At 37.2% G+C, this 14,706-nt stretch overlaps 2 protein-coding genes across 3 annotated transcripts; one reads left to right on the top strand and one right to left on the bottom strand.

Moving 5' to 3' along the window:
• The first annotated feature begins 9 nt into the window (after positions 1-9).
• spc24 (SPC24 component of NDC80 kinetochore complex) lies at positions 10-3,792 on the top strand. 2 transcript variants are annotated; one of them, XM_020937406.2, is made up of 6 exons: positions 10-121; positions 941-1,113; positions 2,031-2,175; positions 2,766-2,870; positions 3,406-3,482; positions 3,556-3,792. In XM_020937406.2, the coding sequence occupies exons 2-6, from the start codon at positions 948-950 to the stop codon at positions 3,660-3,662; spliced, it is 600 nt and encodes a 199-aa protein (XP_020793065.1). In that variant the 5' UTR covers positions 10-121; positions 941-947; the 3' UTR covers positions 3,663-3,792. The 2 variants fall into 2 exon arrangements, with proteins under 2 accessions (XP_020793065.1, XP_020793072.1); XM_020937413.2 differs by having other exon boundaries at positions 70-121; positions 938-1,113.
• A 1,919-nt stretch (positions 3,793-5,711) lies between these two features.
• s1pr5a (sphingosine-1-phosphate receptor 5a) lies at positions 5,712-9,215 on the bottom strand. Its single transcript, XM_020937314.2, has 2 exons — positions 8,900-9,215; positions 5,712-8,129 (listed from the first exon to the last, which is right to left on the bottom strand). The coding sequence occupies exon 2, from the start codon at positions 7,901-7,903 to the stop codon at positions 6,698-6,700; it is 1,206 nt and encodes a 401-aa protein (XP_020792973.2). The 5' UTR covers positions 7,904-8,129; positions 8,900-9,215; the 3' UTR covers positions 5,712-6,697.
• Between the last annotated feature and the right edge of the window lie 5,491 nt (positions 9,216-14,706).

The raw sequence follows: 14,706 nt of genomic DNA, 5'->3' as shown, positions 1-14,706 counted from the left end.
TGAGTTGTAGCTGGTCCAGTCCAGCAGATGGCGCGCTACGCTCGTGCGTCTGGTGTCCGTCATAGAAGAAGAGAACAGGCGCGATCAGGAAGTACGTTTGAATCAAGACAAAAACAGTAAAGTGAGTAGTTTTTCTTATTTTGTCCAGTCTGCGATTTTTTAAAGGCTATTTGGTAAATGTAAAATTAGCAAAACGCCCGTATGGGTTAAGTTAGTTCCCATTTCATTAGTGGCATTTTGTAATCCGATTCTCAAAAGGTAAACAATGCTCGAGGGCAGCGTTCGGCATCTGCCAAATAGGTCGCACAAGAATTTCGGCACAAATTTGGCAATTTTAAAGAATAAGCTGTGGTGACCAGACGTCCCTGTTTACCCGAGACAGTCCCAGTTTTGAGCCCTGTGTCTCCTGTCCCTGCAGATTCATCCAAAACCAGTGATTTGTCCTTGTTTTATACAAGAAATGTCCCAGATGTCCCTATTTTTGACTAATTTGATCCTTGACAACAGTAAAGAGAAGCATAAAATGTAATTTGTTTAGGTGAAATACAAAAAAATCTGCTTAAAAACAACCAAAAGACAAAGAAAATGTGACTATACTGACTCACATGTTTGTTATGAATGGTCCCTGCAATTTTCCTTAATTGCGCACTCTTATCACAGTTTTATTATTACCAACCACATTGATGTCACAGTTTTTTATTTTGAAATTCTGGTCACACTAGAATAAGCATCAACGATTTTACAACGTGACACATAACTTGCTTAACCCTTTCTGTCTGGCGTGCAAATTGTATTAGTTATGATTGATTTCAGCGTTAACTGGTTAAATATGCCAATGGTTAGATCAAGTTCACCAAACCATTAACTGTGCTTTTGGATTGAATCCATATTTCCTGACAATTGTTTTAACATATTTTTCCTGTCTCTCTGTTGTCAGTAGAAGTGGAATGGCCCAGGGACACAAGTTTCAGGATCTGGAGGAGACGGGAGCAGCTCTGGTGGACTTCATCAACAGCAGTGAGCTCCACAAACTCCGAGGGGTCAAAGATGCTCAACAAATGATGTATGACCGACACACAGAAACAAAGAAGACTGTCACACAGATTCTAATGGGCAAGTGACCATATTTTTCATTATGTACTATGGCTTATAATAAATCCATCCCTGTAAGATATTTTTATTTATTTATTTGATGTTTTAAACAAAAGAACAAACAAAATATCACATATTTGTCTTGCTGCTGACAAATAGGTAAACAATAGGCACAATAACAAATTCTGAAGCACAATATATTGCTACAGACATATATAAACGATAATATTGAAACTACTTTATGCTACTGACACAATAACAATAATGCAAGGTAATTTCAGTACACCAGTATTTAAATAGATAGTATCATTAAAAGGCATGCACTGCAACAATCAAATAGCAGAATGAACTGATTATTAGATATACTAGAAATTACTTATTCAACTATCTACAGCTCAAATCTTATAACATCTAAAATAACCAAACTCTCACCATTATTACAGAGAAAAAGTAAACACGATAAATATTGAACCCAAAAATATACTATTCCAGTTATCATATTTTGAATATAGTAATTACTGTGACAGGCCTACCAAACAAAATGTATTTATCTGGAATATAAAATATTTGTTGCATGGTTGTTAAAATTTATAGCCATACCTTTTGCCACATTGCTTTTCTATTTCCATTTTTCTCACTAGTCTGTTCAAAAAGACAAATCAAATGGAAAATTAAAACATATCTGGGTTAAATACATTTTAAAATAAGTGTGCCAATACTGTTTTCTGAGAACCCTTCAATATCACTGATACCAAAATTGGAACAGATATGTGGCCCATCCCTAAATATTTGTGGTTTGCAGCATATTTGCAGTTATTAAAGAGGTGTGTCAGTACAATTATTTGTGGATTTTGTCTGTTACTGTGGAGTGTGTTAAAAGGCGCCAGTATGAATGAAGTTCAACAGAAATGGCTACAATGATTATTATTTTTCTCCAGAGGTGGCCCAGATTGAGGAGAGTGCTGGGCAGAGGCTGCTGGACATGCAGAAGGAACAGAAGAGAAGGGAGCAGGAGTGTAACAGTCTAGAGGAACAGCTGAGGCAGTGTACAGCCAAGAGCCAGATTACAGACTCCGAGCTACAGTATCCTTCAAATATCTGTTTATCAACAGCCAATCATGTGGCTGTAAGAGCGCGTCATGCTGACGAGGCTGATGCTTTTGTTTAAGAAAAAGCAGCCTGAGCTACAGTGTGTCCCTTTGTCTTCTACAAGTTCACATGTTTTGACTTAAATCTGCACAATTTGACTATGACTATGACAATTTGACTTTGCCCAGCTCCCCCTCCCTCTCTGATCTAGCTCTTCACCTTTTCTCCTCTTTCTCCCTTGTGCTTCTTATCATTATAATCCAAGTACCAAAAGTAAACGAGTGTTTTCTCACCATTTATGAGTGAAATGTATGTATGTTTTTAAGTTTAATACATTTCACAAATGCATTCCAACCTTTTAAATGTGAATTTCTCTGGAATTATTGGTCCCATCAACAAGAAATAAAAACTGTAGTGGTCCTGACACTCTGCTTTTATGCCTGAAGTCTACATGTCTATGTTTTCAATAAGATGGTAGAAGATCGAATCAAAAATCGAGATCAATCAATGTGGGGGGAAAAATTTTGATTCTTATGGGAAAGCTACTCTTTTTTTTTTTTTATTTCTTTAACACACTCAAACAGGTTTCTTCAAAAGGAGTTTGATAACTTACTGAACAATGAACAAGAGCTGGAGACTCTACAGAATGAGGTGGATGAAGACACCACAGAAGTGATCCCTTCATCTATGTAAGACAAATTTGTCTTTAAATGTTTCATTTATTTTTTTGTTACGGCTATTTCCTCAATGCACAATAATATGTCCTCTTAAACTATTACCATACATGCATATTATCTTTTGATTATTCTCTTGTTCCTTTCCTGGCATTTCTGAGTTATTTCTGTGTAAAAAAACATGCCTATGGCTGTAGCTGACAAATATACAGATGCTCTAAAGACACAAATGCAATATAAAAAGACAAAATATAGGGCAGCAACTTGTTCTTGTGGTAGCACCTGCTTGTCCCCATGGAGATAGGTAGAACTAACACCATACAACAGAATATTCCAGTCATAACAACATTTCTGTGACCACAAACACTGGCGGACCATCCACCAAAAAAAAAAAAAAGACACAGTGCTCCTTTAAAAAAATTTCAGGCTGCATATTTTATACATTTAAATGATGGTTGATTGTGGAGTGTATTACAGCACATGTGATTGTTACCAAATCCCAAAAGATTCAGTGTTACAACTTTGTTTTCTCCCCCCTTTCTCTCCTCAGTTATGTTGCAAAATTGTATTACCTGATAACCAAGATCAAGTGGGAGTACGACACAGAGCCCCACATTCTCAAAGGAGGTAGTTTGAATAATTGAAACATGTCTGTACCCCTTGCCTGTTGATAATGTTGGTATTCTAATATGTTTTGTAGTGCACTATGGGGCAGAGCTGGCCAGTCCCATTCATATAGACAAGTCCAGCCAATCTCCAGGAGAAGTAAGTGACCATCTCTGGAGCTTTGTCAACTCTGAATGGTAGAAGAGGTTTTACTAGAAGATAAGAAGAAGAGGAACTATTTTATGTGTTTTACATGTTTGTCATTTTTATGTTATGTTGTTTATGTCAACATCATTTATATATCTGTAATAAATATCTCTTTCCAATATTATTCAAAGTCATCTCATTTTTAACAAAGGTAGTTCAGCTTTGAAATAGAAATTTGTTCAGCAAGCTGTTTAAATAGTACACATTGTAACGTGTATTACAGAGAATAGGATGAATCCAAAATGTACTATCGTGTTTAGGCCTCTAGATGTCGCAGTGGTTCAGTGATTCATGAAAAACATTAATGGAAATCTGTAACCCACTTATTTTCAGTCGAATCAACCATTCTGAAAAGAATCTGAACTAGTTTGTATTCCAAACTCAAAAAAAAAAATAATAATAAAAAGCACCAAATTTGAATAGGACTTTTGTATTAATTCTGCATGGCCTTCTTTTAGGGATTACTTATAAGTCCCTAAATCTCATTTTAGTGAATATGCTTCAGCTTTGTAATGGGGATTGTCAAGACCAAACAAATGCTCAGTCTGTTGTCTACCAGGGACACCAGTTTTACCTATTCTTATATTTATCCCAAATAATTCAGGCACAATTTGAACTCTGACTTTCCTCTGTGTAGAGCTAGTTCCCATTTACATTAAAGTAGACCAGACAGAGGTCAGAACTGCTGAACACCTTGACAGAGTCCAACCATTTGTCATTTGTGCTCCAATTGAATCAAGACTCATTTTAGTTAAAGGTTTCAGGAAAAATAAGCCAGAATGGAAAGAGGTTTTTACATCATAGTTTAAGGATTTTTTGAGGATGCATATAAGGTATTTATGAACACATTTAGTTTTGGTTTAGTTTTTTTTTCTTGTTTGTAGCAGTAGTTCGAGTGGGCATAATGACATCAGACTGGTAGAATCACTTCTGAGAACAGCGCATTTTGCTGTGGTCTCTTTAGGAAAGAGAAAGGCTGGTGCTCTGTGGTTCATTTCGGTGCTGTGCTGCTGTGCACGGTACGGTTTACAAGTGATGTGTGCCAAGGTGGAACTTGTTTTTCTCACCACTGTTTTCAGTCATTTAAACACAAAACCACAGGCCTCATTGACCTATACATTTAATTATGCTGATGTGTCATTGTAATTGGCAGTCATAGAAAAGTCTGTGTCAGCATTTATTAATGTCATGATGAGAAATTTAGAAAATTCCATTTTCCTTGTTTATAAGATGCTCTAGAATTAAAAAAACACACGTCAAAAACAATCAGGCAGCTGACAGTTGAGGGAAAAGTTATTGTCTATTGTTTCCTTGATGCCACAGAAATATTTATATTTATTTCAGAAGGATAATGCTCATTTTCAGTCAGGAGCTTTCATGTCACATGCTTGCAACCAGAGAAATATGTACTCTGCTTCAAAATACTGGCCTTCAAAAATATGAATGCATTTTTTTTAAACGTTTTATTATTTTTTATTAATTTATTTTTACTATTATTAAACAAGCACTTGAATTGACAATATTTCTTAGAACAAAATTCAGAAATGTGATTTAGTTATTTATCAATACAGTTTTACCTATGAAATATCAATAACAAAAGAAATAACAAATGGGAAGATTTACCAAAGGCAAGGAGAACGCAAGACCATTATTTATTAACTTTGGCATAAATTGTTTAGTTTGCTATAATTTACATTAAACAAATGTAGATGAATCACTATATACAAAATATTATTTTTAGAAAGAGTCTTTAATGTGAAATTAAACTACAGTGATCTACTTGCTGGGTAAAGGTATTTAGCATCAGACCCTTTAATTAACTACATTTAATTAAGTCTAACTGGATGTAACTTACGTATGTGAGGAAGAACACAAAGCATAAGATAATGTTAAAAATCTTTAGTGATTCAAAAATAAGAGTGAAACTTAATTGTTCGCATACTGAGTGTGTGCACTAGTAAAGACTGAATCGATGTATATTGTACATAAAAGGAAAAAAAAAAAAAAAAAACGCAACAAAATTAGTTTAAAAATGATTCACATACTATTGTATTGTTTATTCAGTGCAAGTATAAAATTGAAACCATAACTTAAGAGTATTTAATAATACAAATGCCACAATGAAAAACACAAAAAGATTACACATATGTACAATACTATGTATATGAGACAGTAAATAATATTTATATATTTTACATTTATATACAGAAGACACAATTATCATGTCACAAGTCACAGTAAAACTGCAGACCCACTTAGCTTCATCGAAGTCAATGGGAAATATAGTATTTTGTAGAAGATGAAATGCCCATATGTGATATTGTGGTCCATAGGCGTCACAGCCCTGGCTGTCATGTCTAATGCTACTTTTATTCATCATGTGCTGCTACATATGTTGTGTGGACCTCCAGAGCTGCACCACCAGCACTGCACCCTGCCCACCACTGACCAACACTCGCATGGCTTGATTACAGATTTGGCAGCACATTCTGGGTGTGGATACTCTGTGATGGCTAACAACGTGTGATTATATGCTACAGAAGGATAGGCAGGGACGATAAATGTCTCTTTGGCCTTCACCCCCAGTCTGTCAGGCGGACACACACACACACACACACACACACACACGCTGCTGTGTGCTTTAATGTCAGACGCCTGCAACCACACAATTATCATGTCAACTGCTTGGACTTTTATTAAAATACTGACTTTGAAAATGTGAATGCTTTTTGCCACACTTTCAATATTATAGTAAAATCTATTGCTACATAAATTAGATTAATGGGAAGATTTAAGCATGCCTGAAATGTGGGACTACTGTATCATTCAACCATTTTTCTTGCTTATTGTCAATATTATCAAACTTAATTGACCCAACTTAGAAAAAAACCTATGTATTATTGACATGTACAAAAAATATTTTTTTGTCTCAACTTCATGTAAACATGCATATTACTTCAATCACATTTTCAATTTAGAAGCAACTTGTTCAAAAGTGGTTTTGTCCATTATTTGTTCTCATGATGGTGTCATGATTTGGATATTTTGGGGTAGATGGCTTTAATTGTTGACGGTGTGAAGTTTCCAGAAGACACTGTTGTCTCCAAGCCTTCTAACCTGTGAGAGGCTGCATCAGTTTTACTGGTGCTACACTCCAAAAACGGGATGCCAATCTTCTTCACTTGTCCATCTTTGGTGAGGAGGCAGTGTCGACAGAGCAGCCTCAGAATGGCACGTCTCATGTCTTTGCTCGTCAGTGTGTAGATGATTGGATTGAGGAGAGAGTTGAACATGGCAATTCCCAAGAAATAGTCAGCTTTGAACAGCACTTGGCAACTCTTAGCGGGGCAGAAAAAGTCCAGAAGTAGCAGGATAAAGAGGGGTGACCAACATGCAATAAAAACTCCCAAAACGATTGTAACCGTCTTGAGTAGTGCCAGGTACTTTTGTGACTTGCGGTACAGTCCTTTTCGATGGGGCCCAGAACCAAGGCGCTGTGTGTTGGTCTTGACGATGCGGAAGATTCTCACATATAAGACCACAATCGACATCAGTATAGCTGTAAAAATTGTTATATTGAAAAGAATATAACTTTTGGCATAAAGGGGAAGAACTGTGGAGCACTGTTTTAGTTTTCCGATGCAGTTCCATCCTAGTATGGGAAGAACTCCAAGGAAAATAGACAGCACCCAACTTGCACCAATCAAGGCAAACATTCGACCTTGTTTGTCTCCTTGGTATGGCTTCATCCTCACCATGGTAACGTGTCGCTCAATTGCAATGGCTAGCAAACTAATGACAGATGCAGCTAGCATTATGAAGACACCACCTTCTCTTAAAAACCAAAGTAGAGGAGTCATGCTAAGAGTGTTGGCACCAGATGTGATGATGTTGACCATGTACGTAAAGCCTGCTAGCAGGTCAGATAGAGTCAAGTTTCCCAGGAGGTAATACATGGGAACATGGAACTTCTTGTTTCTCCATAATGCAATTAGAACAATGGCATTCTCAAGCACAATTAGCAAACAAACCAGCAAAAATGCAATGGCTTCTGGTTTCAAGCCCTCTTTATATTTATTCTCCTTGAGTTTGCCTGTAAAGTTATAGTGCTCAATGATAACATCGTTGCTCTGATAATCACCAAACATTTTAAGAAAATTCCTGGTGGATGGAGTTATGGGTTGCACAGATGGAGGGACAGCAGCATATGGAGAATGGAAGGCATCTGTTGCCATTATTTTCCAAAAAAAATAAATAGTTCCTTTCAATGTTTCCTTTTGAAACCAGAAATTAGAATCCAATTGTCATAAAGTTACTGGATGGAGAAATGTCTTCATTGTCAGAAAGTCAGTTGTTGCTGAGAAAGTGGAGCCTTGTTTTTGAGCGTCCTGAAGTTGGAGGATTATCAAATCAGATGTCTCCACTGCCAGAGCTTTGCAGCAGGGGGCGGTAAAAGCTGAGCTGTTGGGAGACATATTAGAAAGTTAAATTTCCACTCTGAAACAATAGAAATTCTCAAGTGAGTCATTTCTAAATAGTAGGCTTATTTATTTTTACACTTTCAATGCAAAGTAATATTTACACTATTAATTTTAGTCCAACGGTAATTCATAAAAAAAGAATAACAATTAAAAAAAAAAAACTGTCAGATTTCAACAACTTAAAGTTAATGCTCTTCCACAATTCTGCAAAAAGCATATATAGACTGCAGAAGCTATTTCATATTCAAGTAGGCTAGATTACCAAAGAGGCCAAGTCACTGCATTATAACCAAACAATAACACACTGGGCATGAGCTGCGTTGATAGATCATATATTCATGAAGTTAAAAATAAAGTACATACGATTTGACGTGATTAGAAATTGTCGTTTGTCCCTGAATGTTTAGAAGCTGTTTACACATACGGATCAAGCCAATTAGATGGTTCCATTAATTAGATGACATGACACGAGCTACTTAAGTAAACTTAACTTGAAGTTTTAACAACAGGACCATTTCCACTCTGCTATGCCAACCACTGTCACCATAATATAGACATAAGGGTTAGACAGAAATTCGCTTAAAGCATTATAACGCACAAGGACACAAGCAATTTAAGTTGATTTTCTACTCTACACTATAGTCAGTATGATGTTTAGAGAGCAAGAGTATCTTGCTGATACAAAAATGTTATCTTTAAGTGCAAAATATAGGTCTAACAGGCCTACAAAAAGAAGTTTTAGTTACGCACCTTTTGGAGAAGGTATCCGCACGGAGCGTGTCACCTCGGAGGGATCAGAATCACATGTGAGTGAGAGAGGGGAGTGATGTGGGAACGAAGCAGGGCAGGACTCGACACGCACATGTGGGCTGGTCTACTACGGCGCTGTTGCCCTTCAAACACCCCGCTTCACCCCCTCCCTGCGTCCCACAACGACTCCCTCGGGCTGCTCTGCTCCCGTTGGCTTCAGAGGAACTGCACTGATGTACTCGAGTTTGGCAGTGCGCGCGGAGAGGTGAGAGTTTAGCGGTTTGCCCTCGGGCACAAAGCTCTGCCACTGCCAGGAAAATACTAACTTTTGCTCATGACTGGAAATTCAGGTTTGGTCCCTCTCCTTTCATGTGCCAGTGACAAATTAAAATTAAATATTACGTTTAAAATGTGACTCATTTTATTAAGTATTTCCCTCAGTTGTCAACATAATAACCAACATTTTAATGTTCTGTGCCTCCAAATTTGTTTCAAAAAACAATGTAACAGGTCATTAATTAATATTGGCTTCCCCTTATGAGGATTTAGTTGACTACTATTTACTGAAATATCCAATATCAAATCAAAACAGTTCAGGGTAAAATTTATTGTAATACAGTAACTAAATCTCCATATGTTTGGCTACTGAGTGAACAGAAGCTGCTATGATGAATAGTGATTGAGCCTTTTCTTCAGTTGAATTACAAAGTGTCAGTTACAGTTTCTATATAAAAAAGAAGACAAATTAAATAAACCCTGAAGACTAGTCGTCATTTATTTGCGCTTGTGTCACTAGTTGTACCTGAGTCACACAAATATGTGATGAGAGAGCCGCAGGGAGACAGCTGTTCACAGATGCACATCATGTCAGTGAAATAGATATGGCCACACAAAATACAATAATTGGTGACTGTTGTCTTGTTATTTTTAGGGAAAATGAGCAACTTTGTAGAAGCAGCCTAAACATCAAACTCTAAACAGCCTTATACAGTTAGTGCTAAAGCTCACAGAAGTTGTTCAGGCCAGAAACCCCAGATTTCAGAAAATAACTTGAGCCCTCATCTGTAATTATCCCTCACTAACCATCAAAACACACTCTTTCAGGAAGCTTGTGCTGTAAGTTTTGACTACCATTACACATGAAGACAGCCCAAAACCTGCCCTTTTGATGAACTGCTGTTTGTTCTGCATACATGTGGACAAAGAAGCAACATACACAAATGCTTCATTAATCCTTATTTTTGGCAATTTCCTGTTCCAATGATTTGTTTATTTAAAAGGGACAGAACAGCAGATATTGTTACATTTACAATAGCAGCCCCAGTTCCACCATTGTCTGTTTGGGGATAGAAATTCATTATTAAATCATATTGGCAATATAATTTCTTTTTCAGCCATCAGGGACTTGATATGTAGAATTACCCAAACAGCTCCTGCTGTCTAAATGTCTTTTCACACTGTTGGCTTTCTGAACTGTCATCGCAAATATATATTATACATATATTAATGTCTGCCTTTTCATTACTCCCGATTTCAGCACTGAAATGTCCATATAAGTGACATAATGACTTAACTGAAAGCTGCTCCCTGAAGCAGTGCTGTGTGGTGACAATAGCGGGAGGCAGGACGAGGGGAAATTACGTAAAACCAAGTTCGTGATGGAAGGCCGGTCCTGCTCTAAACAGGAAGAGGCTCATTGTGCCTCGAAAGGAGCGGGATATCCTTGAGAAACAGATGAAGTCACGGGTGCTGGGTGACACATGAGAGGGTGACTAACAGTGACGTCCCAGAATGATCAGTGTAGCCATCATGTCCCACTGGGAGAGATAAAGGCGTTTACTGTATAAGCTACAGGATATTCCTGCGTATATGTCATGGTTACAGTTAGTGTTGTCATGACTGTCATGTCATGACATTTCAAACTCAATATCCATATACAATATCAATCAATACAACAATGAAAATAGAATTGAACTTGCAAGCTAATATAATAGTACTTTGTTAATTACCATGCTGTCTCATTCTAGTTCTGATGTAGAGCAAGATCATTCTAAGACTTTTAAGGAAAAGTCAAGTTTTGTTTTGTTTTTGTTTTTTTAAATGATGGTAAAAATGGAAAACTTCTTTTTGACACTAGTTTTAATATTATATAAAAACTTTTGACAGCTCTACATTATTTTGTATGTTGTCACAGTAATAAAACATAATTTACTTCAGATTCATTATTTTTATAAAACAAAAACAAAAAATATTTAAAAAATTAAAAAAAATAGTTTCACCATTTTACAGCTCATCAGAGACTTAAACGCTAAGATCTTCTTGTCATCTTCAGTAGCCAAACCCTTTTAACCTTTATTCACCAAACATCATATTGAGTTGTAGCTACATGTCATAGCACTTGCTGCTTTGGTTTAAATGTGTCTTTTTTAAGTGATTTCCAGTTGTCCTCTCATCGTACCTGACCCCCACAGTCAGTGTTTGCTCCTTCCCTCTCTCTCTGGAGCCCAGTGGCACTTAGCCCCCCACCAGGTCACTGTGACAGCTCCCTGCAGGACCCCCTCATTAGTTAACACACAAAGACTCGGACAGCAGGACTGCTCACTGGTTCTTCTTCTCACAGTGGGCCACTGCTCCATCACAGCCGCTCCCCCCTCTCCTCTCCAGGCTTTGGTTCAGCACTGGTCCCACCCAACTGCTTCGCTGGCCGCAGGGGCTTTCTGTATTCTCACTTTCCTGTGACGTTAGCGTGCTGGCTGAAAGGAAGCCACTCAAGATGCTTTTGTCATGGCTCCCTAATTTAGATGTTCCCTGTCTGTTTGGACACAGTGCACTGGCTATTATGTGTCACTGACTGATGGACAGTGTTGGGAAGTAACTGAATACATGTACAGAGAATAACTTTTGAGTAACTGTATTCTGGTGCAGTTATGTTTTCATTTGATCGTATTCAGAATACAGTTACATTTCTACAATACATGGCAGTACTTGATCACACAATTTAGGGTTAAAACTCACAATATTAGTGAGAAAAATAGAAAACATTGCTCTTAAGTGATTTTTCCTTCTCTAATTAGTGAGTGTGCATGAAAGTATCCTAATATTCTGAATACAGTACTCTGATTGGCCCATGTATCAGAATATGTTACAAAATACATTTTAATGAGGGTATTCTGTATTCTTTAACTAAATACATTTTCAAAGTATTCTTCTCACCAACACTTATGGAGTAAATAACACTCGAGTGGGCTGGCTTTTTGTGTATATAGTATATCATGTCATAGGTTGTTGCAATGATGGCACAATAAAATAATAATAATAAAAAAAACAACAACTTAACCACTTCAGACCATTTTCTTCACATATTGGTCTTCACATATTGTTCTTTCATATCATTTGAATTTATATTTTGTAGAGTAATTCTCAATCTGCGTAGCCCTGTTTGATGGGAACTTTGTAAGACATTTTGTAGATCTACTGCCGTCTCATTTCTCATAAGTCAGTCTTTGCTGAAGTGTGACGAGTGGCCCATTTGATGCAGGTCACACCTCACAATGACAGTTTCACCTCAGCTGCATTTAATGTTGTTTTACTCGAACAATAGAGCACGTTCACACCTCCTCAGCTCAGACAATTGGCTGAGTTAAGAGCTGAGCTTAAGAGAATTAACACTCTTCAAAGGAAACTGCAGACTTTAGCTTTCACTTCAGTGGGCTCTGTGTATTCACACAGGATAATATACACAAGGTCTATGTTCACATATCAGGAGGTCACATCTTTGATTTTCTGGGGAATGGGTCCACATTTACAGAGTTTTGTCCACTTTTTAATCAGCATCAAAATAGTATATGGCTTACACATTCAGGACACCCACTTTTCAACACCTGATAAAGGATATATGCATACACTATGCTAATAGTAAATGAGCCAGATAATGCTAATGATAATTGCATTACATTACAGTCTTTCACTTCTGTTTGGAAGAGTTTTGATGCAGACCCACTTCAAACCTCTGGATACAATTAATGCAGTAATTTTGATTTACAAACACTTTGTAAATCGAGAGGAGGGCTGGCCCCATCAGTGACTTCATTATGCGTCTCATCCTTTTAATCCTTAAATCTTAATTCATCTCACAAATACACATGATGCTTATTGAAAACGCAAAATTATGTTTCATTATCAACTAAAAGACAGATCATGTTTCCACTAGGAGAAGTGGCTCATTACATTTTTTACTTGTATCTTTTTCTTCATATCAGAGTCAACATAATTCCAATTTGAATGGGCTGTTTCACAAATCCACAGGGTTATAATACCAGATTGTCCTATTCCTCAAAGTGAGGCTGAAAAAAAGATTTAAAAAACAGAGAACACTGGTGGGTGATGTTGTGACTGGCAAGCATTTTTAGGATTCCTGGAAATAGCTTGGTCCGAGTGCAGCTCTGTGCACAGTCTGGACCCGGAGCAGCTGTGCCACCAGCTCCTAATAAGGGGAAATGGGAAGAACACATGGAAATGTGGGAATGCTGCTTTTCCATGGATTGACCCTGTTCCTTCATCATGAGACTCCAGCTGCTCTGGCTGAAAATGTCTTTTCTTAATCATGGACCATCGACCTCTCCATTACAGGATTTGAATTGAGATAGGATAAAAGAAGACAAACACTGGTCTCAAACACAGCAGTGGTTTTCTTACTCTATTCTTATGTTGCTCTTTTAATGACTTCCCTCTGTCATGCAAACATTTGTAAATCCAGATGAGAAGGCCTGTGACCGCAGTAAAACGTAACATTTACATTGAGTGTGCTGTTAGTGAGGCCCATGTGTAAAATATTTCCATAAAGAAAGTCACAAGCTCACACTTGTTTTGCGAATACTGAAGCTAATTTCCTTCAATTATGGAGTTGTTATTGTTAAAATAATCTCAAATGTAATATGACAATAGTGTGTTTGGTGTTTTGACCAGGAGTGGTCCAGAAGTTGCATCCACTCCACATTTTTTGCTTACTTAATGTAAAACATTTTGATTAATCTTGACAGATTTTACTTATTAGTAAAATCTTATGACATCCTGTCCTAATCTCTATACAAGGAGTATCTAACATTTGCTTGGCCTACTGTGTATTGCTGTATTATTTTTTATATTTTTGGAGGCACAAACTTTGTTGGTGAAGTAGCTCAAGTCATTACTCATTAGGGATTCTCTGGTCCAAATAAACACAGGAAGGGGCTGCCATTCGAGTGGATTTTAATTAGACGTGAAGCAAGCGCATGTGAACTGTCACTCATGTCCATACGTGAACACTAACATCCTCCTCCCCATGTAAACCTTCGGTTGGCTCTCATTTACAGAGTGAACTCTTTCCATAACACGGATAAATGATTGTTTGGCCATTTTGTGCTTTTTCATGACTTTCCACTAAGAACCCTTACAGCTGTGTTTATTAAAATAAGCAATGGCATCAGTCAAATTGAAACCATACGGACAAAAGAGCGTGGTTTGAGTTTGAGACCGCAGCTATCTGTCTCTGCCAACAGAGGAAGTTCGCTTTGTGTTTGTTATTAAGACTAGTTCAGTGAGCATGTTGTAACCATTTTGAATTATCTTTGTGGGACTTTGGGATTTTACTTTTTCTCATTGTCAAAGTTTTGTCCGTAACGCTAATTGTCCTCTATGTTAATCCATGGATGCTAACTAACTATTACAGCCTGAGATGTTTGCTCAGGTAGTGGAAAGCTATTTTATCTAAGTTAATAATAATGTGTTTTCTTTATTTTGAATGATATCAGTACCTATTATTAAACACC

This window comes from Boleophthalmus pectinirostris, unplaced genomic scaffold (genome assembly GCF_026225935.1).
Source record: "Boleophthalmus pectinirostris isolate CB_2022bp ecotype Guang Dong unplaced genomic scaffold, ASM2622593v1 HiC_scaffold_17, whole genome shotgun sequence".
NCBI classification, from domain to species: domain Eukaryota; kingdom Metazoa; phylum Chordata; class Actinopteri; order Gobiiformes; family Gobiidae; genus Boleophthalmus; species Boleophthalmus pectinirostris.
The sequence above is the reverse complement of the archived record's forward strand: the minus strand, read 5'-3'. Positions and strand labels throughout refer to the sequence as shown.

Excerpts from the sequence above, each read along its gene's own strand:
- spc24 (XM_020937406.2), top strand. The coding sequence starts at position 948 with ATGGCCCAGGGACACAAGTTTCAGGATCTGGAGGAGACGGGAGCAGCT. Across the intron at positions 2,176-2,765 it reads ATTACAGACTCCGAGCTACA|GTTTCTTCAAAAGGAGTTTG; the intron begins GTATCCTTCAAA and ends ACACTCAAACAG. Across the intron at positions 2,871-3,405 it reads GAAGTGATCCCTTCATCTAT|TTATGTTGCAAAATTGTATT; the intron begins GTAAGACAAATT and ends TTCTCTCCTCAG.
- s1pr5a (XM_020937314.2), bottom strand. The coding sequence starts at position 7,903 with ATGGCAACAGATGCCTTCCATTCTCCATATGCTGCTGTCCCTCCATCT.